General features: G+C 41.7%; 1 protein-coding gene across 5 annotated transcripts in view; it reads right to left on the reverse strand.

Moving 5' to 3' along the window:
- Window positions 1-27033, reverse strand: part of wdfy3 (WD repeat and FYVE domain containing 3) — a 129733-nt gene that overhangs the window by 79752 nt on the left and 22948 nt on the right. For all 5 annotated transcript variants that reach the window (XM_085426451.1, XM_085426452.1, XM_085426449.1 and 2 more), the window contains exons 2-11: window positions 23207-23417; window positions 20704-20827; window positions 17333-17442; window positions 9847-10083; window positions 9237-9429; window positions 8439-8625; window positions 7804-7970; window positions 4808-5287; window positions 4586-4696; window positions 2047-2240 (exon numbers count right to left, since the gene is read on the reverse strand). In XM_085426451.1, the coding sequence (XP_085282577.1) occupies window positions 2047-2240; window positions 4586-4696; window positions 4808-5287; window positions 7804-7970; window positions 8439-8625; window positions 9237-9429; window positions 9847-10083; window positions 17333-17442; window positions 20704-20827; window positions 23207-23386 (1983 nt within the window). In that variant the 5' untranslated portion in view covers window positions 23387-23417. The remainder of the gene's footprint in view (window positions 1-2046; window positions 2241-4585; window positions 4697-4807; window positions 5288-7803; window positions 7971-8438; window positions 8626-9236; window positions 9430-9846; window positions 10084-17332; window positions 17443-20703; window positions 20828-23206; window positions 23418-27033) is intronic.

The following is a 27033-nucleotide window of genomic DNA, read 5'->3' on the forward strand; positions in this document are numbered from 1 at the left end:
TCCTCTGCTCCTCCACTTGGACCGCTAGCACTGACCATAGCTATCGCTTGACAGACTGACCACGCGCACCATACACATACTTTTTTTTTTCTTCTTTTTTGAATCTTCAGATCACGTGCGTGCCAAACCGTGGAGTGGGATCGGTTCGGATTTCGGATCAACCGTGATCCGTTGCACCACTACTAACCTCTGACCTTGAGGTCCAGGTCACCGACATTTGTCTGAGATTTTTATTAGATACACCCATGATATCAATTGGATTTTTTTTTTACATCACCTCGGTCTTGAGTTATCGCGATCACAAATTTGAGTGTTATGCCGCCCACCCGCCCAGCAAGGTGATGACAATATCCAATCAGCCTTTTATGGCTGAGGGGTAAAACGCAGAAGATTTGGCAGGCTCCTGTTTGACAGTTTACCTGCTCATTACCATGTTAAATGTTCAAGATCATGACAGCAACATTAGAAAAAGTACAGCTTGTTTGGAAGGGTTGCTTAGATGGATCCTCTTCTCTCGAAAACAAACATGGAAACACAGCGGCACAGCTTAGGTTTGTTTCTGAACCAACCACAGGACTTCTGGAACTACGTGGGGCATAATGCACAGCGCCACGCCTGACACCATATTAACACAAACACGTCATACTACTGTGCAGTATGTCAGCACGGTGGTGGAGGGGCGATGACTTATGTTTGCTTTGCAGCCACACGACCTGGCACCTTGAAGTCACCAGTACCAAAGTGTCCTACAGTCAAACGTGAGGCCACCATTAAAACTGGGCCATGCAACAGAAGACAGATCCCAAACTCTGCAGCAAAAGAAAAAACTCAATGAAGTCTTTTCTTTTGAAACACTGGTGGGACGTTAAGAGAGCTGTGCAAAAACTTCTGTCTGCAAACGTGAAATGAACTGAAGCTGTAAAGGGGAAAGGCTTCTACAAGACACTGAATCATGGGATGTTCTTAGCTTTTCACCTAGATGCAATAAGAAAAACTAAGAACATCCCATGTTTTGTTGCTAAGGAACACGCCACCAGTGAAATCTCACAGAGAATTGCATCCCAGTACTGAGAAATCACTGCACTGGATTTTCACATTTCCCATCGCCCATTTCTCAAAATTACAGCTAGAAAAGTAATGAGTATAGCTGGGACCTATAAACATGTCCCACTGGAGGGACAGTGAATAAAGGAGAAGTAAAAACTGTTACACGTTGCACCACTGATCCAGCTGTTTCCTGCTACTTTAGAAGACTTACAGACTCAGCACAATGCTTTTAAAACCAATCACAGGATGTTAAAGACATCCTCTTCCTGGGAAATTGCCACCAGGGTACATCTATACGCACATAAAACTTGGCTTTTGGGGTGTTAAGTTTACCAGCCATGGGGAGGCTTTAGGGACAGGCTGTTCTCTCTCGAGATATATACGTGGACACCTTCACAAGGGTGGTATCTCTTAGAGGGTCTGCAGTGCGTTAGTGTAAGTGATACTTAAACTCTGAAGAAGAGGGAGGAAAATTATTAAAGTCAAACCAGATTTGATATGAGTTCTTTGGAATCCTTTTTAGGGCGATAATTAAAATCCCTGATTAACGGAATTGGAGTAAAATGCTGACGGGTTAATCCAAGTAAAGCCTCGGCATGTGAATAACCTCGTTTGAAGGAGTGGAATCTGAAAATGCAATTACGCTTCAGCAGATGAGCCTCGCTCACATCCTGTCTGTGTGTGAGTGAATGTGAGTGTAGTGTATGCTTTTATGTGCACCTAGCTCTCAGTGCACCTTGTTTGAAGCAATTACTGTATGCAGGGCTTCAAATGAATATTGATTTTTTAAATTACAGACTTTCCTTTCCTGAGCCATCTCACTCAAATTCACAGACGGGTTTTTTTTAAATGTCTACTAAAACAAATTCAGCAGAAGTAAATGTAAAAAGACACAAACTGCACAAATTAAAAAAATATAAGTGGTGAATCCCAGCAGAAAGCGCTTCGACAATATTGATTAAAACAAAAAGAAGACGAATGAGTGGCGTGAGCCGTTACCCTCAGTATGTCTGTCTTCAGCTGCAGCTCACTGGGCGGTGCAGAGTGCATGAGGCCCAGCAACGTTCCCATGTCGTCGTCGCCGCTGGGCGACAGGACAAGCTGCTGGATGATGAGCAAAGCGTGTTCGCGACACTGGCGGTACTTCACGATGTTGTGAACGCAACGCGCTCCACCGAACTCTCTGAACAGAGCTGCAAGAAAAGAAGAAAACACAAAACATAATGAAATCAGGTCAATTAATGAATAAACCAGTTTGTTGCTGATGGGTAGATTTCAGAGTACTAAGAACCTGTGGTTGCAACATAATAAAGACTACATCCAAGTTTTACTGCGGTCGGCTCTAAAGTTGAGTCACAATTAATGTACACGCTGAGGACGCGCTGAACTGTTGTGTGTTTTTTTGCCGCTGTTAGCTAATGTTAGTCGCTGTTAGCCATTGTTAGCTACTGTCAGCCAGAGTTCAACCATCTGTGACGTGGATGTTCCTCTGCTGGACTTGGAAGCTTAGTTAATAAAGTCTTATATGATGTGAAAATGTAGCTCAACTGTTAATCAGAGGTAAGTGTGATTTTTAGCTGCCATGATGCTAGCTCATAACTTGTTGTTTAGCCGGCTCTTATCAGCTGTCTGGAGACGTGAGGATGGCAAATCTAATCTGCTGACAGATTTGAGACTACGCTAGTGGCGCTTTCATCACATTTTTGTTCATTTGGTGAAGAGGACTCCTTCTCTGATGATAAAACATGGGTATGATGCTTTATATCTTTAGTCTGAAGGTGCAGACACAAATTTAAATGTCTCTTACATGGCATTCGGACACCTCTTTTCTGCCTTTGATGTACTGCGTGTATGGCCAAACTTTAACCACATGTAAAACACAATTAGTGAAACAGGAGATTTCCTTCTGGCCACAGGATTCAAATACGGTGTGGGTAACATGGTGGCTTCCACAATCCACAAACCAGCTCCAATGTATTTGTAATGAATTAATTCTGAGTTTATGAGAATGCATCATTGGAAGATGCAATCACACTATTCTATGTACAGTTTCCTTTTTCTTCTATTAAATTACCTTTAAAAAAAAAAACTAGAGAGTGCACCTTTAAATACTTTCATTCACTGCAAGCCTTGAAGATTTGGTTGTTGCTCCGAGGGACCAACTGGGCCCCAGAATCACCAGAATACTCGTCTCTTTCAATTTCCCATTTGATTTGTAAAATGAAAATTATGAAGTTATGCACAAATAACCTTAGATCCTTCTTTTAAACATTTATAAGGAACGTTTTGGCATGTTCAAACTTCTTCTTAAAAACCCATTTGATAAATGCTTTACTGAAAAATATTTTTTGTAACCTTCTTGATATTTATTTAAGTTTATCTGCAAATATAAAAACCTTGAGCAGTCCCATTACTATCATTTCTTTCTAATCTTGCTCAAGTCTCTCCAGGCCAGCTGAGGAGGATCAAGCGTAAAATGTAAATGTAATCAATGTGTCAGAGTGAAGCGCTCCAAATATTACACACATCATCGTCGTCCTCACCGAACCACCCGGTCGTCATCATCAAGGTCAAACGGCGCTGTGAGCTGTCAGTGTTCTCACTGCTGCTTATGCTTGTGATTCACTGCATTTCTACAGCTGACCGACGAACGATGAGCGTGTAAAATAAATGCAATAACATCATTTATTCATCCCTAGTGGAAAACTCTTTCCTTTCCACTTCAACAGGGAGGTCAGAGTTCAAGGCACGTCATCCTGGAGATGCAGAATCAATGTCTTGCTCAAGGACACGTCGGTAAGGATGGGGAATGGAGTGTGTATTAGTTAATTTTAAAGCTACAGTCTGCATTTTAGTAATTTGGCGTTTTTTCAGGAGACATTATTTGCACTGAAAAGATCTGATTTAGTGAAAAGCAGCATAAGAGATGAGACTCACAAGCATTTGACCCAGCAGGACCTTATAGAGACACAAAGTCGTGTCATTTTTCTTTAAAACTTTTTTTATTATTGTTTCTATTGATTGATAGCACTGACGCTTTAAGCTTGGCTATATGATAAGAATCAGGTACTTAAGAAATTAATTACTGAGGGACATTAAATCTAGTTGTGCCTCCAAAGTCCATATTAATCTATAATTATTCCCTCCACATAACTAAAAACATTTCTGTGTGGATTTCATTTAAAGTGCTGCGATCGTGGCTCAAGAGTTGGGAGTTCGCCTTGTAACCGGAAGGTTGCCGGTTCGAGCCCCGGCTTGGACGGTCTCGGTCGTTGTGTCCTTGGGCAAGACACTTCACCTGTTGCCTACTGGTGGTGGTCAGAGGGCCCGGTGGCGCCAGTGTCCGGCAGCCTCGCCTCTGTCAGTGCGGCCCAGGGTGGCTGTGGCTACAATGTAGCTGCCATCACCAGTGTGTGAATGTGTGTGTGACTGGATGTGTAAAGCGCTTTAGGGTCCATAGGGACTAGTAAAGCGCTATACAAATGCAGGCCATTTACCATTTATGCTTTTTAAGAAACTGTTCTGTGCATGAGTTTACCTGCGTTAGTGTTGGTGGTGTTGGAGCCCTGCAGGAGCACAGTCAGCGTCTCCATCACCAGCCAGGCCAACTGCTTCTGCTCCTCAGCCACAGTGTTGTTTTTGCAGTCAGCTAAACATGGAAGGAAACACAGAGCGAGAGGACAGAGGTCGATATTAGACGGGATTACAACTGTGATCCAGTAAAATAGTTAAGTAAAAGAAAACTAAAGAAGCAGTTCACCTTGGTCGTTACTGTGTGGTTGCTGTTGTGAGGGCGGTTCTTTGAGCAATGCCGCGTACTTGTGCAGCAGGTTGACCAGCACCTCCAGCAGTCCGACCTCCCGCAGCACGTCGCTGAACACCGGGTCGTGCCTGGCCAGCTTCAGCAGCGTCCGTACTGCGGTGATGCTGCAGGCGTGCGAAGTGCTCGATTTGAGGAGCACGCTAACGCTGAAGAGTTCCTTACACGGCACATAGTTGAGGCTGAACACTACAAATTCCAGCAGCTCAAAGTACTTTGTCTGAGCCTCGGGGAGCTTGGCCACACGCTCTGCAAACTGAGACAGCGTGTGCTGCGACTCTAGGATGAAATAGTTGGCCGGTTCGGCTGTGTAGATGTTTCCGATGGCGTCCAGGAGCATGCACGCCAGGCGGCTTGTTTTGGCCCGTAGAAAGGCGTTTTGGAGCACCGCAAAGGCCTGAATATTACGCACTGTATGGCCTGAAATTTAAAACACAAAGAAAAAAATATATATATATATATATATATATATATATATATATATATATATATACATACACATACACACACACACACAATTCTGGAATGGATCAACAATTAGACACAACGGTCCCAGTCATAGAAAATTTGCTCCGTTTTGCATTTTGTGTAAATATCCAAGATTGTTACATAACAGAGTCCCAGACGGGTTTAATACAAACGATTTAAACAAAGCCAGCCTTTCTCTGCCTTAGCTGGCTGGACCACTGCATGACCTTAATATAAAATACTTATTTCACTCAATGAGTCGCAATTAAATGAATAATTTATGTGTTTTTTCTGGATTTTGTGGTTAATATTCTGTCGTCTTCCATTAAAATGAGACAGTATTCATTTCTTTGTAAGTGAGCAAACTTTCAAATTCAGCAGGGGATTTCCGTACAGGCAACAGGAGACTCTTCCTTCAGTTTCTGCTGAATCACTCCACTGAACTTTTTACAGCAACTGCAAAAACGTCTCCTTTCTCCGACCTCTGTTACTCTAAACTGCCGTCTGTCACTGCACAGTTAACAGGGCAGATACACGATACTTCAAATTTCTTCCCTGTTGTCACTCTTTGTTTTTTTAAATATACACGTTTCCAGTTAGCTTCGTTGAGTTGGTACTGGAGTCTTTATACGGAATAATCTTCATTCAGTGAGTCAACAAAAATATTTTAGGCTTATTTTAGGCTAGCTCAGAAATCATAGGCTATGACTTTCACACTCACAGGACGACAGTAAAGAAAAGGAGCACTGAAAGTGTGTGTCAGCACATAGCCTCAAACACACACAGCAGTTAAGTGGATGTGGCGGGTTAATTAGGCGTGTAAGCGCACCCTCATACCATGATGGCTCCTGGTAATGACTCTGTGCTCAGCTGGAACTGTCACTAGGTGGGTAAACACAAGTGTAACTGCATGTGCTTGTGACTCAGTTGACTTCAGTGTTGTTAGTGGGAGGGTGTATGCGGTTAGAAACCCAACACGCTGACAGTGAGTGTGTTACCATGTGTGAATGGGTGGAGGTGAAAAGCTGAGTTACAAACACCACAGCTCCAGAGAAACTGTGTTTGATTCTAAAGCATTGAAAGCTGAAAACAACGAACCCACACAAAGTCAGAATGACAGATAAATGGAGGGAAATGTTATTTTAGTCATTTGCTTCAAAAACAAAGAAATTAATAAGTGGAGATGGACTAAATACAATTTTGAGTTAAAGTAGTTACATCAAGGGCCTCCCAACACAGGGAGGTGTAGCCCATCAGTGTCTGTAACTGAGCTGCACCTCCCAACCCCGTCTGTTGTTGGGGTCTTTGGAGCACATTTAGTGGATTATCTGACTAAAATTATGGTTTTATGGTTTGTACCACATATTATGGCTGTGTAGCACAAACCAAGCCAGGAGATTGGCTTTAATTAGTAAAACTGTACTATGTAATTATTCTCTGCCCTGGCATTAATTAGCAGAATCTGTGTTTGTAAGCTCGTGTGGCAGAAGTGTGGTGCCTGGCTCAGCTGCAGGGGAGGAGTGGGGCAGTGAGCTCAAGGGGGCGGTGCCAAGAGGCTGGAGGGACAGGTGGCGGTGATTTACTTAAGGCTTCTCCCTTTATATATAGTGAAGCCAGAGACCTGGGGGAGAGTGTGTGTGCTGACGACTGACGCAAAAGTTGAACTGCGTGGTGAAACGCACAGCCACATGTGTGTGGTGCTTCAACAAACAGCTCGCAAGCATACGACACGTGTCGGGTCAGTCTTTACACGCAGCATCGGTCAAAACAGAAATGTCAAGGTTTTAAAATGAATCCAACAGCTTCAGAGTTTTAGTCTGAATTACTTGAATTCTTTATTTTGGGCTTTGTTGTATTGATGTATATGTAAGCGGCTTAACTACTGTTTGGCAAGCATGTGGGTCAGAAAAAGTACGACGGCGTTCCTCAGGTGCATGAAAAAATAAATACGTTTAAATTTTTCCACAATCAGGATGAGCCTGTTCTGTTTGCATGAAAGAGGCTTCAGTCATTTATCTCCAGCAACGTCAAAGGCGACAGAGGAATTATGGCGTCTGTCAACAGGTTAATCTTACTGGGATGAAGCACCCATCAGTCATTTCAGTGATGGGGATGGAGGTAGAAATGTAGACTTTTTCACAAGTAATCCCTTTTTTTGTTTTAGAGCTTCTGGGAAAATCAGGCTGGTGCTACTGTGTAGACTTAAGCTGAAAATCACTGGTTTGTTAGAACAGTGTCGCTGTTTCAACACTTTATTTAAATGTGTCCTTGATTTCTTCCTTAGAGGACACCAATGGAAGATCGTTATGAATCACCTCTAGATGAGTGTAAGACTGAATAAAACTTTGAATCATGGAGGCTCTAGTCCAAGTGCATCATTTGCACATCTATATGTTTTACTCTGAAGTCTTGCTCATTATAAAACTTATGACAGATTTAATGATGAGCCAAAGTTGCACCTAACATACCTTTCCCAGAAGGTTGCGGGAGAACAAATCCAGGCAACAGGAAGGGGGCGCCGGTTGTCAAGCCAGCAGGCTTCAACTCCGTCACCCCATACGTGCACAGACAGGTGACCAGGTTGACCAGGTCCTTCAAAGCATCTTTTGATTCGTCCTCCTTGGCCTGTTCCAGTCTGGATGCACAAGAAGAAGTTACATCAATCTTCACACAACATAAAGTAAATAAGGTCTCAGTCACAAACATCCAGAGGCTGTTGAATTCTTGGTAGCTACTGTCACCAGAGAAAAAGGTGTAAATCCCTGAATGGTTGCCAAGTGGTTGCTGGGGGTTGCTAGGTGAAACAGGCCGCAAAAGCCTTGTGAATGCTGTGTTTGGTAGCAGACTGCACATTCATGAGCGTAGGACGACAAGTTGTTGGTGTCTTCCATGCAAACTATGGACAACTGTAGCAATTTGCTAGCAAACAAAGAAGTCACAGGGACGGTTTCTGTCCAGCACCCTCTGTGCAACTGATTTCAAATAGCAACCTCCAGCTGCCACTTTTGCACTCACTGGGTAATTCATACCAGGGGTCACCAATCGCTCTAGTTGGACTTTAAAACCCTGTGATGAACTGCAGGAAGGAAGACCTAAGCTGTACCTGAGCATGAGGTCGCAGAGGAAGGTGTAACCCTGGCACATTCGGAAATCGTCCAGCAGGGTCTGCGACACGTCGCTGGAGTCTTTGAGGAAGCAGGAGAGGCCGGCAAACATCTCAACGATCTCCAGAGAGGAGAGATCGTCTGACTGCTGCATGTTTTGAACACATGTAGCCAAGCATTCCTTCTCTGTAAACCGAAGAGGGGGTGTTAGAGACAAAGAAATGCAATCTGTAAGGAATTTCTGTGACAGAATGTACGGGAATTATTAAGGACATAAAGAGCTTTCCCTTGATCTTAGATTTATAGGAAGTGAAACAAAAATGCATCAGATGGACAAAGAAACAGCTTCAGACAGATCTGTGCTGCTGTAACAGCTTTTTTAATGCTGAAAGACAAAAGCTTCAGGGTTTTTCTTCTTTAACTTTAAATAAACAATACACAATAATAACAGGGACAACCAAGCTTAAATAATAAATCACATTAAAAATAATGGTTTTACTTAGTGTCACATAAATCATTGCACAAATCTCACAACAAATTGTAATTAGGCAACCCTCTGGAGCTTTACAGGCTGTGAACTGTAAATTATCTGTTTTAAAAGTGGTAGAAAACAAGCTTCCCTGTTTTGTTCAGCAGTATTCTCACAATGTGTTTTTTGTTATTAAGCTGTAGAATTTGTGTGTGGACTGGTTCACATTTTCTAATATTTCAGAGCAAAAATGCACCTCCAGATGTGGTTTGGAAGACTGTTACTTCCAGAAACAGATGTCCTTTGCGGACGGTGCGTTTGTACATACCGTGGATGTATTTGACCACGTTGACGCTGAGGCCGTGTCGGGAGATGGTGGTGAGCACCTCGCCAGCACTCCTCCTCCAGGGCAGGTTGTGAGGAGGACACCAGGAGGTGATGGCACTAAACAGTAACTGCAGGTCATCCTTCTGGGCCAGCTCCTCCGCTGGAGACACAAATGTGCAGAGCTTCACCAGGATCTGCACAAGTGGAAACGAAATTATTATTGTTTTTTTTAAGTTCTGGGTAAAAACAACAAAATAAGCTGCTGAAAAAACAACACAAGCCCGAGTCTTTTGTCACGGAGATACGACTGTGTTTGTGACGCAGGCCGTTTGATGAAAAGATTAAAGTCTTTATGGGAGGCAGAAGCTCGAGTCTTTTTATCAGTGAACAAATAGATTTAAAATATCAAAATAAGCCAATAACCGTGTTATAATCCTCAGATCTGCTACAGACTCTCCACGCAGACTTTTTTCGCTCCACAATTCAAACACAAACATTTTTGACGATGTTTAAATGTTTCAGTTATTCTTTGTGTGAAGGTTTTAAACATAAAGCAAGCTGATAGAGGCTCTTAGTCTGGAGTGTAACAGCTGACACTGTTGTCTTTTTACCTGGACAAAGACTTTCTGGAGGAGCGCCCTACGGTCAGCCAGGGGCAGCTCGGGTTGGGTGTGCCCTTGCCCTGGCGTCTTCTCTTGGCTGGGTGGTGGTGGTGGTGGTAGTGGTTGTGGCGGTTGTGACGTGGGGCCTACGGGTGCCTCGGCCATGTGGGGCAGGTCAAAGAACAAGTAGAGGCATTTGACGAGCGTGGAGGGCACAGACATGGTCGTCATGCAGTCCACAGTTTTCTGTTGAGGGGCAGAGAAAAGGGGATAACATTTTATTTCCCAACATGGTTCAGGAATACAGGGCTATACTCAGGCTATACTCATAATGTTCCAGCCTTTATTTGTCACTTTATTAAAGTTGAGCTGATTCAACACATTAGTTTGTATTTGAAGTAACCCACTAAGACACCAAAGTCACAAAATAACACAAACCGAAGGGCCACTAACTTTTTTTAGTGGAGTCTAACGTGTTTGCTTCCCAATCACAAAGAACTTGTGCAGAGGCGCAGTGAGGGATAGCATTAGCTAGAGAAATGCTAATCTTACAATATACAACACTGCTGGATAAGAGCATGAACAGCAGTGGTGGTTCTAGTCAACGACCTGTTCTTTACTTTTTCTATGCATTTCTAGTTCTGCTATTTTCTTCTACTCAGCCACATTCTGGATGCTTAATTCTTATTTTGCAAATTCAGAAAATATAAATCTTCTAATGTACGGGTGGTTGTAGCTCAGGTGCAGGTCAGCCACTAATCAGAAGGTCGGTGGTTCAATCCCAGGCTGCCAAATACTAACCCCATGTTTGCCTACTGGTGGTGGTCAGAGGGCCCGGTGGCGCCAGTGTCCGGCAGCCTCGCCTCTGTCAGTGCGCCCCAGGGCAGCTGTGGCTACAATGTAGCTTGTGTGTGAATGGGTGGATGATGTAGTGTAAAGCGCTTTGAGACTAAGTAAAACCAGGCTACGAAGGAGGAGATACTAGCAGGCGGTGATGTGCGACCCAAATGTAAACAGAGCGTCCGCTCGCTGCACTCTCTATGACAGGGACAGCAAACATTCATTGGAAATAACTGCTGTGGGTGGAAAAGCAGGGCTTTAAGTAGAGTTACGAGGTTAAGTTGCTTTAGATTTTGCTAACCTAAAGTGTGAAGCAGCTATTTTATACTTCCACTTAAAACTTCCAGGGAAAACACAACCCAGCCTACTTGTGCTTACACTAGACTTCTGCTGTGTCACTACTGCTGCACAATATTGGCACTTTATTTCTTAAGATTCACACTTCAAATTAGGAAGTGTGTCATCGATGACAGCAGCCTATCAGAACAGAATGATGGAAACTGGCTTGTGTTCACTTACATGCTGCTATATTGAATAGCTTAAAGAGTTTTCATTCACTTATTCAACCATTACATACAAGAACCCTGAGGTATTTATTTATTCGTTGTTTGTATTTGTAATTGCGTATTCCCCCCCCCCCCTTTTGTTTCACCCGATTATGTTTCTGCTTAAATCACTTAAAAATAAAAAAAAAACAAATACTATTTTTCTAAAATCATTTTTGAAATACTCTGATCTCCTGTTCCTTAAATGTGAGCAATCAGCTTCCACTTTAAATGAAGCTGAAAGCGTGAACGTCAAACACACCTCGACTGTGTCTGCAGAGGCAAAACAACAAAAATGAAGTAAATGTCTAATATCGCATGGATCCAACTGTATGTTGCATATTCCCTTTTCAGTCTAAAAGGAACATGATTTATTTTTTCCACATTCATATAGAATCACTTTATATCAACCTAAAATAAAGAGCTACACAACAGCAGCAGGACAAATAAAGATAAAAATGCTGCTTTAAGGGTGACTTTGGTAAATGGGTGTTTTGTTGTGCTGTGATTCAGTGTTTCAGATTCAGCTATAAGGGCCTGAGGTGTGTGTTCACTGAGTGTTTTCCACAGTTATACTGTGTGTGTGTGTGTGTGTGTGTGTGTGTGTGTGTGTGTGTGTGTGTGTGTGTGTGTGTCATGTTGACAAAGATAAAGGGCTGGAGAAAGAGATGGGGTTTGTGTTCACTGAGGCGAATGATTCAGATAATCAAACGCTGCCTCCCACACACACACACACACACACACACACACACACACACACACACACACACACACACAAATTACATTGCTCTTACACACGAGCTCTCACAAAAGACCACATATGCCCATGCACACGCACACACACACACACGCTGCAGCTGGATGAAATGACCATCCCATTTACTCCAACGCCATCTACACGACGGAGAGGAGGTGGATGCACAGCGATGAATAACAAAGCACAGCAGGCGCACACACAGTTTCAGCCCCTCAGATGGAAAAAAGAAAAAAAAAGGAGTAAGATATAGACAGCTGAAGTAGGCAGAGGTGTGTATAGATGATGGTGAGTCACAACAATGGAAGACTGGACCAGCACCTGTGGTACAACAAGCCACACCGAGAGGTGTGTGTGTGTGTGTGTGTGTGTGTGTGTGTGTGTGTGTGTGTGTGTGTGTGTGTGTGTGTGTGTGTGTGTTTACAGGCTGTCACAGAATACTGGTCCCACTGCAGTCAGGTCAAGGTTACCGTGAACAAATGAGAGACAAAATCAGAGAGACGAAGGCATTTAACAGTGTGTGAGAAAAACAGAGACAGGAAGGGAGAAGAAGACAGACACAAGGAGAAGAAAAATACCAATAAATTGATCTCCTGTCTGTTTTAAAAAGAGAGAGAGAGAAACAAGCGCAGTGGGAGTGCATGAAGGGCACCCTTTAAAAACACAAAACAAGAGAGGAGTCCAGACTGAGTTACTGACAAAAATATTGCCGTTTTATGCTGTGAGGAAGAAAGAGCAGGAGGTGGGGGAGAAAGGGAGCGAGAGGGGAGAGCATTAAAGGGAGGGAGGTGACGTCAGGTTTATGGGAGGCCAGTTGCCTGGAGAAATCCATTAAACCTACTCTCACTCTCACACACACACGAACGACACGGGTTATTTTTTACTGCCAGTCTGTGTTCGCTGATATCAAACAGTCACAAGAAGCAGCCCTTATTCATTTAAAGGAGACCGCTGACTGTGCAGTGTGCATGTCCAGTGGTACTGACCAATAAACCTAAAATTATCATTTAAATGAATGTTTACATTTACATCCTCAATGTGTTTACACGTGTGACCAATCAGATCACAGACAAGCCACTTGTGTCTGAGCCGAAGGAACAAGAAAAACTCAGCTGGACATTCTCTCCAGCATTTTGGTGTCTTGAGCTGCAGCTCATCTCAGTCTGAAACACACAGCACAGAGCAACGCCAGCGCTTACTAAGGTCCTTCCCGAGAGAGGGCAATGCAAATCTTCCCAAAAAAACCTTATCAAAGTACACGGCTAATGAGCAAAATCAGAAACTCTTTGCTTTACGAACAGATTTTATGCTTATGTTGTTGTGAACTGGTTCTATTTAAATAAAAGCTGTACAGAGACTAATAAATCATGCATCACCTATGGAGTAAATCAGTAAATGGAAATTTCAGAAAAGCTGGGCTACAGGGAGATGGAAATACCCAACCTTTGAAACGCAGCGGCTGAATACTACAAGCCGTCTTGCCTCCTTCCTTTCTTTCGTGTTGAGCAAGAGTTGAGAGTTGCACAAAGATGCTGTGCTGTTGTGCACGAATATCAAAGCTCTGTCATTCAGTAACTAGGAAGTGATGGGAATCTCCATCACATGTGTAGTACTCTCTACTTTTGCTCAACACAACTATTTTACAAGTGCTCTACAAGTTAAGTATACGCCAAGTGGAATTCTTCAGAAAGCAGACCACAAAACTGGCTACAGAAAACCACAAAAAACTGCCCTAAAAATGTCAGCTGATGATCAAGTTTTTCTGATAAATTCATCCAATCATCCAAACCTACAGTCCAAGTGTATTTCTGGAGCACAAAGGAAAGATCCGTGCCCACCAGACATTCACAAATGACAAAAAATAAAGGAACTCTGTGTCAACATGTTATGTCCTACTCATCATTTAGTTACATAAATAACTGAGAACAGGAGTCGGTCCAAGTGCTCACATGTTACATCAGAAGAACACTGCCTGTCTCACAGCCTGGCCAAGTGCCATTTTGCTATGTCTGGTTTGGCAAGATTGTTGTTGCTGCATTCAAGGAAATATTCAGTAAGTCGACATATTAAGGTGCTGCCTGCCTAACTATTAAACAGCGCATGCTTGAGAGCGGCTAAAGACTGGGCACAGAGAAGAGGGGGTGGATCACGTGTCTGTAGATGGGAAGAAGCGTTCCACCCAAAAGCAACAACAACAGTGAATTTCTGATGTGCAGCAGAGCAGGAAAAGCAGACAGCCGACCAGCTGACAGCAACACTCCCCACAAGACCTCCAGAGGAACGCAGGCCAAAAAGTTCAAAAGAAGTCTGCTGGCCACAATTCAAGACTACAGACAAAGACGAAAACAAGAGCTCAACGTCCAACCTTTATAAGCAGGTGGTAGGAACAGAGTAAGGCACTCATTACTGTGACTAAATGCTACAAAGAAAAATCACAATGCATGAATTTTCTTCATGTGACATCCAGCAGCATCAGAAGACTGCAGATAGAAAGGTTGTGTTTGGGGAGAATAAATGAGACTCGGTCAGGTGAGAATTGTTAATTATACTGAAGTCTCCTGGTTCTTACGGTACCTTCAGCGCAGCCTGAACTCTCTTAGGTAAACGTTCTTTTCATTTCTTTAAATAGTTTTCAGAAACAGTTCTTCAGGCTTCAGATCAAAGCTTTTCTTTGAATGTTCATTTCCTTTTAATCCATTCTTTGTCAACATGACCCCACACTAGGGCTGGGCTATATCATACCGTTCACAGTAATACCGGTGTAATGTTGGGCAACAATAGGAAAATGAAATATCGCGATAGAATATGGGTAAAATGCGCATGCGCAGTGCCTTTGTTTTCATACGCACATGGCGGCGATGCAGAATGAGAAGAGCGAAAGCGGATCGTTGAATGAAACAGATGAACCAGAACTGGTTTGTAAAAATGCTGCAGCTTCAGTGGTGTGGAACTGGTTTAGCTTTCGTCCGTCAGATACACAACAAAGCACTATTTTTGGTAGCGCATGCTAGCGGGCCGTCGTTATTACCGTGTTGTTTGAAAAATACGGCGCACTTAAAATCAATCCTTTGATTTTTCCGAAAGTCGACAGAGTCCCTTATAATCCCGTGTGCCTTATGTATGAACTCTGGTTGTGTTTACTGACCTCGAAACGATTTTATGTGCACGGCGCTCGAAAATCTGTCAGATGTTTTAGTACGACTTTGCTAAGCTACGAAGCCGCACCGCTTGATGGATTGTTGGAGCATTACGGCTATCGTAGGCAGGAGCCTCGCGGAGTGATACGTACTGTGCTTCAACGTAATATTACGGTATTGTGTGTGTATAACCTCTTTTTAAGTTTTGTGGATATTATACATGGTTATGCTGAGGATATGTCGGCCAGTTTCCACTGGAAATGCCTTTTGGTTAAACTGTCAGCGAGGAATTTGCATTTGCACTGTTAATTTTTTATATAACTGTAATGCACTTAAAAAAGCTGCTTCCATCCATCCATCCATCGTCATCCGCTTTGTCCGGGGTCGGGTCACGGGGGCAGCAGCCTAAGCAAAGAGGCCCAGACCTCCCTCTCCCCAGCCACCTCCTCCAGCTTGTCCGGGGGAATACCAAGGCGTTCCCAGGCCAGCCGAGAGATATAATCTCTCCAGCGTGTCCTGGGTCTGCCCCGGGGCCTCCTCCCGGTGGGACATGCCTGGAACACCTCACCCAGGAGGCGCCCAGGGGGCATCCTTGTCAGATGCCCGAACCACCTCAGCTGGCTCCTTTCGATGTGGAGCAGCAGCTGCTCTACTCTGAGCCCCTCCCGGATGGCCGAACTTCTCACCCTATCTCTAAGGGAGAGGCCAGCCACCCTTCGGAGGAAGCTCATTTCTGCCGCTTGTATCCGCGATCCGCGATAAAAGCTGCTTGTTCAAGTAAAAATACATAGATTTTTTTTTTTTGCACTAATAAAGTTGTGGAGTTGTAAAGTATTTTGTCTAGTGTCAATTATATCGTCAGTTATATCGTTAGCGCAAATTTTCAAATGCATATCGTGATAAATATTTTTGGTCATATCGCCCTGCTCTACCTGCTGCAAATCATCACTTCGTCAGACCTGTCGCTGACTTTTCAAATTCAAATTCAAATTCAAATTTTTATTTGTCACGTACGCAGTCATACACAGTACGATATGTAGTGAAATGCTTGGACAACTGCTCGTGACCTAAAGAAAACAAAAAAGGAAAAGGCTATGAATAAGATAGGAAATAAATATGAAAAATTAAAAAGGGTAAATTTAACTAGGAAGGAATAAAATATAAATTACGGTTAAAAATGAAATAACTGTACAACACAAATTAGAATGAAGGGTAAATTTAACTGGGAAGAATAAGATAAAATATATAAATTAAAGTTGAAAATAAAATAACTGTACAACAAAATACACAATATAGAACTATATAAGAATGTATGAAGAAATCTAAATATAAATAAATATATACACAATAACAGCAGCTGTACAAGTATTAACCGGAAATGAAGAATATAGTGACCAGTGTTGTGCAAAAAAACAATGTGTGCAAAAACAATGTCCAGAAAGTCCAGTGTGTGTGTAAGAACCATATGTGTGGGTCAGTACTGTGTGGTGGTGTGATTGTGATTGAGAGACCGTATCGCCTGCGGGAAGAAGCTCCTCCTCAGTCTCTCTGTGTTGGTCTTCAGGGAGCGGAATCGCTTTCAGTCCAGTTCTTGCAGAATTTGACATACACCAGCCTTTTCTCCCTTTAATGAATGGCTTCTTGACAGCCAGCTTACCAGAGACCATTTTTGATGAGGCTTCAGTGAACAGTAGATGTGTCAACAGAAGGGCCGTTTGCTGGATTTTTTTTCTTATTTCTTAAATAATATATTTTTAGGCCTGACATCTTCCTTTGTCCTCCAGGACACACTGCAGAGCATTCCAAAATATGCCAAAGTGTCAGCTAAAAGCACTTTGTGAATCATATTGTTGGTGCAAAAATACAATTTCATGCTTGTGAAACTGCCTAAAGACAGATTTAACATTGGTGCTGTGCTAATTTTGAGATTATGTGCAAACACAACACTGGTTCATCCCGTGAGTTAGGAGGTGTTTTAATGCTTGAATGGGTCATAGATCTGAAAATGGTCAGGCAAAAGGACTGGAGTGAAAATGATTGAAAAAGCAGTCAATGTCCAAAGGAAAACTTTAAAAACACCTCCAGAGAGCCTGGAGGAGTATTGCTCAAGAACATTTTGAGAAATTACAAAAAAGTTTATTTTTTGCTTCCAAGGGCTGAAGAAATGAGAGGTGGTTCAAGACTTTCACACAGTATTGTACAGTGTCTTTTCTACCAACCTGTCCGGAGGAAGCTAACAGGTTGATGGTGGTTAGAAGCATCCAGCCGCGGCTCGCCTCCTCACTCTGATTCACCTCCAGGAACTGGACTATGGCTCGACTGGCTGCCTCTGGAAAAACAATCACACACACAAACGTGTGGTTAACTGGGTGGAAAGTGACAGCTCACTGTGGGGCAGATGGGCTGTTTGAATAATGATCAAATATGTAACAAATTAATCATTACAGTGGATGTGACAAAAGGGAACGTGTGGTTGGGCTTCTCGGTTTTGGTTATCTGTGATCTTGAAAATAATACATCAATATTGTATTTCGGTCCCACGCGCTAGCTTTTCAGTTAGCTCATGTCTTTACCAATTTTATCACAGCACTCTTTGTCCTAAAAATATAGCCACACTAGGTTAGGTTTAGGAACAAGTATCCATTAGAACCGAACCATAATAAAAAAACAAATCACACATTTTTAGTCACTTTTGTGAGCAGAAATAAAAATGCTTTTGAAAAGGTTTCCTTAATCCAACCCACCAGCTGAGCCAAAGTCTAGTTGCTCATTGTTCAGAGCAAATCCACATCTGTTGTTTTGATAATGAGTACTGCAACGTCAGTTGAGAGCATGAATCATGTACTGACTCATTCTAAAGAGGCCTGGTGACCAACTGTAGGAGTGCTTCTTAGACCGTTGTGTTGCAAAATCAGAACCGTTCACCGTTTGATAACAGCATGTCACATGATTAGACAGGGATGAGGAAGAGATGGAAGGACGAGATAAAGCGGAAGAAATAAGAAATAGAAAGCTGGTGTGTGTGTGTGTGTTTGTGTGCGTCTTTTTTGAGGAAGCCACAGTCAAAGCTGCCACGGCTGTCAACGCTTTGATGAGATGCTGCTGGCTCGCCCGCAGTGAAGGCTAACCTTTCAGATTGAAGTAGGATTGCATTGATCCTTTGAGGAAAACGTATCTACTGAGAGCCAAAAAGTCAAAAAAATAAAGTGCAAAATTCTGGGAAAGGCCTTATCTGATTAGGGTAACACTAACATTTTTTCTCCATTAATCATGAAATCAGCTTTAAACATTCTTAATAAAACAATGAAATATGTATTTATCTTTAGGGGAACAATTAATAAAATAATCTTATTGTGATAGGGTAGAATAAGACGAAGCTCTTACGCACATCCATAGAATAAATCGGGTTTCCAGGATGGAGTAGACAGTTATATTGAGCATCAATTATTTTATTTTTTTTAAATCATTGACTAAAATCAGTGACCAATCATAATCAGGCATGGGCGTGTACTTATGTCTAGGGCTGAACGATTATGGAAAATAATCTAATTGCGATTTTTTGCCCCAATATTGCGATTGCGATGCGATATGCGATTATTTTTTAAGGTATTTGTCTTCTGTATTATTAAACAAAGACAAGCAATACATCATATAGTATGGCCAATACTATATTACATTAATTTTAAACTGTTCTTTCCTGGAAGACAGACCTCTGTTATGATGACATGAGGTGATGCATGAATTGATGACTGACATTTTTATTTAACTTCTTCAATCACAACAGTATATTTGAACATACACAATAGTTTATTTTTAGCTTACAAACATCTGAGCATAAAGTGCTGACAAGGAACCCTGGTGTAAACATTAAAATGAAAGTCAGTACAATGTGCAGATTGCAGAAATATACATAAACAAAATCAGTGGCTTTACCACACTCAGTTTTTCGACATCTGTGAACTACTAGACAGTCATTCAATTAAAAAATAATATTAAATAAATAAAACTAATAAATAAAAAATACACACATCTTACTGATCTCTGCAGTCAGTAACATTACACATAAAGTGCAAACATAATAGCAATTGTATAAACACACACACAAACACGCCTTTAAAGTTTAAAGGCGTGAAATTGGACGGTCTAGTTCTGATTAGCGTCGCCGCTGTCTCGGTGGAGTTTAATAAACTCGGCCGTCTGCTTCTTGCTATCTAAAATATAACCAGACACTGGTGTAAATTCTCGACTGTCTCATACTTCTGTTTAATAAGTTTTCTGTTTGACGTTTAGTCAGCTGTGTGAAAACCAAGGAGGAACCCACCCGGGGGATTAATAAAGTTTTATTTTATCTAATCTAATAACTTTAATCTCAGCCAAACCGATTTACTCACGAACAAACAAAACACTGAAAAAAGCCCAACAATAACATTTTTAGGTTGTCTAAGTGACTTATATATTACGTTTAACCCGAGCAGCGAAACTCCGCGGTGATCTGAAAATGATGTGCCGGGAGTTGTGCCGTTCTCGGCCGCATCAGTAACCCTCGAGCTCCCGGCTAGCTGTCGAGCTGGTGGGTAGCAGACGCCTCTGAAAACGTCGAAGCACTTTTGCAAATATGGGATATCTTGATAAACCGAGCAGATATTTGATGTTTACACAACTACTTTCTCGCCTGAAAATATTTTAAAAGTTTATTTTGTGACCCAGAAAGATTAGTATGAGTAATTTTAAAACTTAGTAGCGGCCGCCATTGCTGGAAACTGGAGTTTGGCTGGGCCGCGCTATGAATTCTGGGATATGGTAGTAATTTGGACAGCCTTCGGCACGTCGCTGTGACGTAATCGGTCTACAAATGCGGCCTCAGGAGGATGCAGCCCATGAATTGTATAATATAATCGCAGTATAATCGCAGCCTTTGCGGTTAGAAAATTGCACTTGATCATGTCGCGATATTATCGCAAATGCGATATATCGTTCAGCCCTACTTATGTCCACTAATAATATACAGATTACAGTATATTAGGGTCCTTGCCATATGTGGTACTAACTCTTGAAAGCCTAACAGGAGTAACGTTTGCAGCACTTTCTGTCATATTTCAGCCTGCTTGTAAAAAAAAAAAAAAAATGCCTGTGTTTGGATTACCCAGCTTGGAAAAACCCAGAAAATATTCTAATAGTCATCAGACGACATATTTATATATACTTAGGTGTCCAAACTCATCATTAAGAGTACTGGGGAGGCCGTCATATGTTGTCTTTATGGGGGAAAGTGAAAAAATAAACTCCCTAGAGTCTTTATTTCTATCTTGTCATCTACTATGTGTACCTAACAAAGCTCAGATGCTCCATCTGTGCCTTACAATTAGTTCTATAGTTGAAACTCTGCATAAGAACTGTCTTTGTATCTAAATAAAGAACAAAAATCTCTTTCAACACCACTGTGTTCATCTGCACAGCCAAAAGGAAAACAGAAGACACAAACCGGTTATGAGAAATTATTGGCTGGTGCCAAAGAACTCTACAAGTAGGCCTACTCCACAGTGCATTTTTGCACTTACAAATATGAGTCTGTGTGCATCTGCAAGCTCACCTGTGGATTTATTGGAGGCTCTTCGTCTGATCTCAGTCACCATGAGTCGGGACACCTGGGTGGTGAACTGCAGCAGGTCGGAGAATTTCTCCATCATGCTGCTGGGAGGTGCGTTCCCAAACACCTGAAGTGGACAAAAAAAAGCATTTGATTAATGGAAAAATAATAATTTAAAAAACAAGAAGAGAGGAACCAAAAAAAGACTCAAAAACTAGACATCTGTTCACTCGATACTTATATGTAACCTAGCTTATAGTCAGGTGTGTGCAGTTACAGGAATCCTCATTCCTGCTGATATCTGTGACAGTTTTTGCTTGAATGCACTACTTTATGGTGACAGAGAACATTGGAGGCTAAGCCTTTGGGGCAGCAGGTCAACAAAGACAAACTACTCTTCATCCAGCAAAGACTCGTCATCTGTTTACTTATCCAGCAAATCTGACTTGAGAGCAGGGCGGGAGGCTGCCGTCCCGCCGCACAGGGACCACTTTACATCCAGATTCTGACATGAGTATGGCCACAGGTGTGAATCCCAGCCAGTGGTGGGTAATTAGCAGACAAGTCAAGAGACCCTTGGCAGTGCACTCCAGCTTGATGAGCACACTTAACAAAGGCAGCCTACAGCTGCGGCTGCCAAACAAAAAGGCGAATTACTGGCCTGCAGGCTTTACTTCTGTTCTTTTGGATAAAAAAAAACAGCTATAGGGATTTCAACAACTTCATTTTGTTAACTTGTTAATATGTGTAGCTCACTTCCATGATTACCCACCGACTTGACTGGTTTCCACAGATCTGGATTCAATTTTAGAGTTTTTCCAAAAGGAGGTGCAAAAATGCTTTATGAAAATTTATTATTAATTATTAATTCATAACATATTTTGTTAACATAGCTTAAGGCCATTGTAAAGTGGGAGGGAGAGACTCTCTGGAGAGGCTGAATGACCATAACAACAGTGAGCTGTTCCACCTGGCCCAGAAACTGCACAACTGAGATTTCAGAAATTAAAAATGTTGGATAAACCTGAATCTATTTAGTCTACAGATAAAAATTAAAAGATAAAAAAATACAAGTCTGTACTGGACTTTTCTCCCCCTGCATCAAAATAGTTCCAATACACCCCCACCATTCAACTGGTCTGATTTTCCTATTAGTGCTTAAATCAATAAAACTTAACATTAGTTAGTTAGCAGATATATAATTTAAAAAAAGCTTTGAAGGTTGTTTAATTTAATCACAAATGATTCTGAAATATTATAAACACCAACCTAACGATGAGACAATGTGTAGTTCAGTGAGTTCAGTACTTTTCAGCACTTGCTCCTTAACACCTGACAACCAGGTGTGTTTTGGGTACTATTTGCTTTGATCTGCACCTGAAACGTTCAGCTCCTCCTACTCCTGCTACATCTAGTGTAACACTAACTGCATTCCAAACACTGACACTACAGGCAAACATGGTGGTGGTGCTACTATGATGGTCTGGAGCTGCTCAGGACCTGGACAACTTGCTGTAATTGATGCATCCATGCATGCCACTCTCTACAAGAATGAGAATTCTGGCTAACTGCACTTAGCTTATGCAGCAGGAAAATAATCAGAAACACACCAGCAAGTCCACCTCTGAATGGGTAAAAACTAAAAAATAAAATTAACGTTTTGGAGTGGCTTAGTCAAAGTCCAGATTTAAATCTGCCTGCGATGTTTCGGCATGAACTTAAACAGGCCATTCATACTTGAAAACCCTCTAATGTGGTTGATTAAAGTAATTCTTCATAGATGAGTGGGTCTAAATTCATCAATAGCTATGTGAAAGACCCATTGCCAGTTACTGCAAACACAAAACTGCAGTTCTCACTGCCAAACATTTGCACAACAACCTTTTCATACAAGGCCAGGTAGATTTGGTTAACCTTTTTGCTTTAATAAATAAAATCATAATTTGAAAACCTCATGCCTGTGTACACTGTGGAGACAGTAAAAAATATATGACACAAAGGTTGGACTGAAAAGTCCACTTCGTTGTGCTTTGTTCAGCTAACCTTTAGCCCTAAAGTCAACAAGCCCAGAGAAGTAAACAAGCTCATTTCCATTCCATTTATCTGCAGTCTGGTGGAACAGAATCTGAGAGCTATCCAGACAGGTACGTATGAAAATATGAAAATATGCTTTTAACCACTGGATTTGAATCTGCAGAAGTTCCCTGGTGAGATCTCGTTTTCAAATGTCAATGCATCTATAGTATCTATTGCACCCATGACCTCAGGGAAGCAGCTCTAGCGCGTTTGTAACCCAGCACAACAGAGCTCTCTTCTTGTTTTCCTTTTTTTTTTTTAATACTGCACAGACGAGAAACACATGATTTGAAAGATAGCTACAGACAGCACAGGAACCAAATGAAGCAAACTGTAACCTGCCACATCAGAGCTGCCATATGTACAAATATCTGTTAATCCGCCTGTTTGGAGCACCTCCAGTTCTCCCTCCACCCATGGTGTGACTTACCCTGTTAAATACAGGAAGCATCATGTAGAGCTTCTCCTCCTGCTCCTTCTGGGTCATGTGGCGAGGAGGGTGGCACAGCTCGGAGAAGAGGCGTCGCAGGTGCATGAGGCCCAGCGCGTTGTCCTGGGGGCTGCACTCCTCCTGCCTCGGCCGCCCCATGATCCTTTTCACCATGTTCATCTTGAGCGGCTTTGTCAGGGCAAAGGCAGCCCTGCAGATGGGAGAGAGAAGATCTATTAAACATCTCACAGTAACTCAATACATAAAGATCTTGTTAGTCTATGTAACTGAAAGTCCCTGCTATTTGGTATCAGTTCAACTCTGTAAGTGGTCTCGAGTATCAAAAACAGCCAAATATAGATATAGATGATATTTCACATTTCACACAGATTAGCTTCTTGTTTTGTTTCTTTTTTAAATCAAAGTATCTTTATTAATTCATAATTCTGACAATTGTAGACGATGTGAATATAAGTACAAATACCTTTCTTCATAAGTGTAACAGAGTACTAGAATTGTAACAGTTATCAAGTGTTACAAGTTATCTTTAGGCACATTTATTGACATTTTCTGTCTACAAAGAAGGTTTAGCATGAGCACCGTGCAGGTATAGAAGCAGTAGGTGCAATAATGCTCTGTGTGTTTGTACCCACGATCATTCAGGATCTACTTAATTACATTTTTGTGTTCGGATCCTGGTTCACAGTAACACAGAGAGATGCAGAAAACACACAGATTTGAAATGTTACAGCCACAGAGAGCCAGCTTCTAAGAGCCAGCTGGGTTTCCTCTGGCTGCAAAAACAAAGAAATCTGGTGGGATTGGTTTCATATGATAAATTACTCGATGCGGTTTCTTGAAAAAAATTTTCAAGGTTAACTTTGACCTTGGACATTAACAATGAAGGTCAATGTCAAATGCTTAGCCAACCTATGTATCCATGTACCCCACGATCTAGTGTATTGTTGTGAAGTTTGAAGACGATCCATGAAAGAATTGTGGGTAGAGCAGGGCGATATGGCCAAGAATATTTATCACGATATATATTTGAAAATTTGCGATAACGATATAACTGACGATATAATTGATGCGAGACAAAATACAACTCCACAACATTACTAGCGCAAAAAGACAACCTATCATTTATTTTCACTTAAACAAGAAGCTGGTTTTTATGTACATTAAAGCTTTATAAAAATGTAACAGTGCAAATGCAAATTCCTTGCTGAAAGTTTAACCAAAAGGCATTTCCAGTAGAAATGGGCTGACATATCCTGAGCATAACCATGTATAATATCCACTGAAGTTAAAAAGAGGTGCTTTGCAACATTAAACTGCAGTGTGCAGTACATATTTTTCGGACCATAAGGTGCACGGGATTATAAGGCACATTAAGCGAAACAAAGCAGTCAGATAAATCAAACTTTATTAAACTCATTCTTCTTGCTTCCTCCAATTCTGTACCATTGGTTCATTAATGTTGAATTCTCTGGCAGCGGCTCTATTCCCATGTTGTTGCAGTATACTAATGACTAACCTCGTATTGTGGACGGATTATCTCAGTTGTTCTCCTGACTGAAGATTGGTCCTTTTACAGCATCCTGCCATGCGATTGCATTTGTCTCTAACCATCAGGAACCTTAACGTTAACTTTTATAAGTGGAAAAGTGTTAGTGTTTGTCCTCCAGCTTCACTGTTTATGTTATGCTAACATAGCTGTGTCGCTAGCGATCACGTAGCACATCATTATATACCAGCTAGCCCAACTTCAGTAACCCTACAAACGTCACTGCTGTTTAGTTTCCTGTCTTCATTTATGTTGGAAGTGATAGCAGAGCTGTACGTTTGATTTTTTTCAGAAATCTCTCAGTCAGAACATGCTATATCATGCTTAGGTAACTAGCGAAACTAGCGAGCTAACTTCCGCTAGCTTCCTGCTAGCTTCTAACTCCGTTAAATGTAATACATTTTGTTTTCATGGATGCCTGGAAGTTAAACTTCATAGTTACACCTGGTAAAGCAGCAATGCTGATCGTTTTATTAAAGATGAAAGAATTTAGACAGTTTTTAACTCTTAGTGATGCTGCAGTGTTCGTTTGACCTGAAGTATACGGAGTTTAGGACCCAGATTACTCCCAGATTTAAGGGCATCTTAGTCCGACAAATACGACAATAACGATGGCCGCTTGCATGTTCTGCAAAAAAATGTGCTTTGTCGTGTATCTGACGGACAAACACCAAACCAGTTCCACATCACGGAAGTTGCACCATTTTTACAAACCAATTCTGGTTCATCTGTTTCACTCAACAATCGGCCATGTGCGTATGAAAACAAAGGCACTGCGCATGCGCGTTTTACTCATATTCTATCGCGATATTTCATTTTCCTATCGTTGCCTAACATTATACCGGTATTACCGTGAACGGTATAATATGGCCCAGCCCTAATTGTGGGTAATATAAAGTTTCACTGATTTTGGTGGGAGCTTGACCTTTAGTTTCCCCAAAATTAAATCAGCTCATTTATTGGCATCAAACGTCACACAAAGTGTAAAAATGATATTGCTAGACTGCTAACAAACATACAGTCAAATCTAACAGATTAAATAAATCTATATTGTGTAAATAGACAAGGGTAAGCTTTCTGACATTGCAGCTCGTGATATTTGACTTAAAACACCAAGATGATGAATTTAGGGAGTCAAACAAACAGGAAATAAATTGGTGTAGCAGCTATGGCAGTTCAGTAGTAACAGAAAGAATGAGGCTGCAGATAGAAGTGGCGGAAATGAGTTTCCTTCAAAGGGTGGCTGTGCACTTCCTTAGAGATAGGAAGAGGAGCTCAGTCTTTCGAGAGGGAGAGTAAAGCTCCTGCTCCTCCACATCAAAGCCAGTTGAAGTGGTTCGGGCATCTGACTAGGATGCCTCCTGGATACTTCCTAGGCGAGGTGTTTCAGGCATGTCCTCTTGGTAGGAGGCCCCGGGGCAGATTAAGGATCTGCCGGAGAGATGGCTGGCTTGGGAATGGCAATGAGCAGGAAGAGGTAGCCTGGGAGAAGAAATCTGGGCTTCTCTGCTTGGACATACTATTTGCCGGTCTAGCCATCCATCCATCTATATCTATGTTTATATATCTATATACACGCAGCTAATATAGGAAAGATCTCTTCTGATTGGCAGATTTGACAGATCTCTGTATACAAGCTGTTACTGCACTGAAGCAGAGGCTGTACGGCCCAAATTCAGGTCACTGATTCAGTCATTCACTTTGAACTGCAAGTTAAGAATTAAAACAACAGATTAGCATCTGTGACTGATCATCGTTTCGCATCACTCTTCCCTTGAACGTAGTTGATATATATTTAGCAATTTGTTCCACATGTCAGCTTCTCTCCAGACTATTTGAAATGGTTGCTAGGAGATATCACAGGGCTGCAAAGCCTACGTACGACAGATAAATATCTGGCGATAAAAACAGAATCAACAGCTTAGACGACTGCAAGAAGAGAGAGTTTTTTCTTTTTTCTGCATAAAAGAAAAGGGGTTGTTTTCCTCTTCCAAAAGAAAAATTGATATAAAGTTATATTTTCAACAAGCTTAGCCTACCATAATGAAAAGTTACCTTCATCAAATGGGCAGAAATAACAGGAAAATGCAAGTAGGATATGGGAGAAATAAAATCTGGACCTTTTACTTCCCTCCTTTGTTTCTGTCATTATACACAAGGCTCACTTTCAATTGATTCTATAACACATCTGTTATATTGACAACAACAGCACACCTGTTCTGACCACTGGAGTCATGTTAGGGTTGAGTGTCACATCAGT

This window comes from Rhamphochromis longiceps, linkage group LG12, assembly GCF_057381845.1.
Source record: "Rhamphochromis longiceps isolate RC_006_pf linkage group LG12, R_longiceps_female_GT1.1, whole genome shotgun sequence".
NCBI classification, from domain to species: domain Eukaryota; kingdom Metazoa; phylum Chordata; class Actinopteri; order Cichliformes; family Cichlidae; genus Rhamphochromis; species Rhamphochromis longiceps.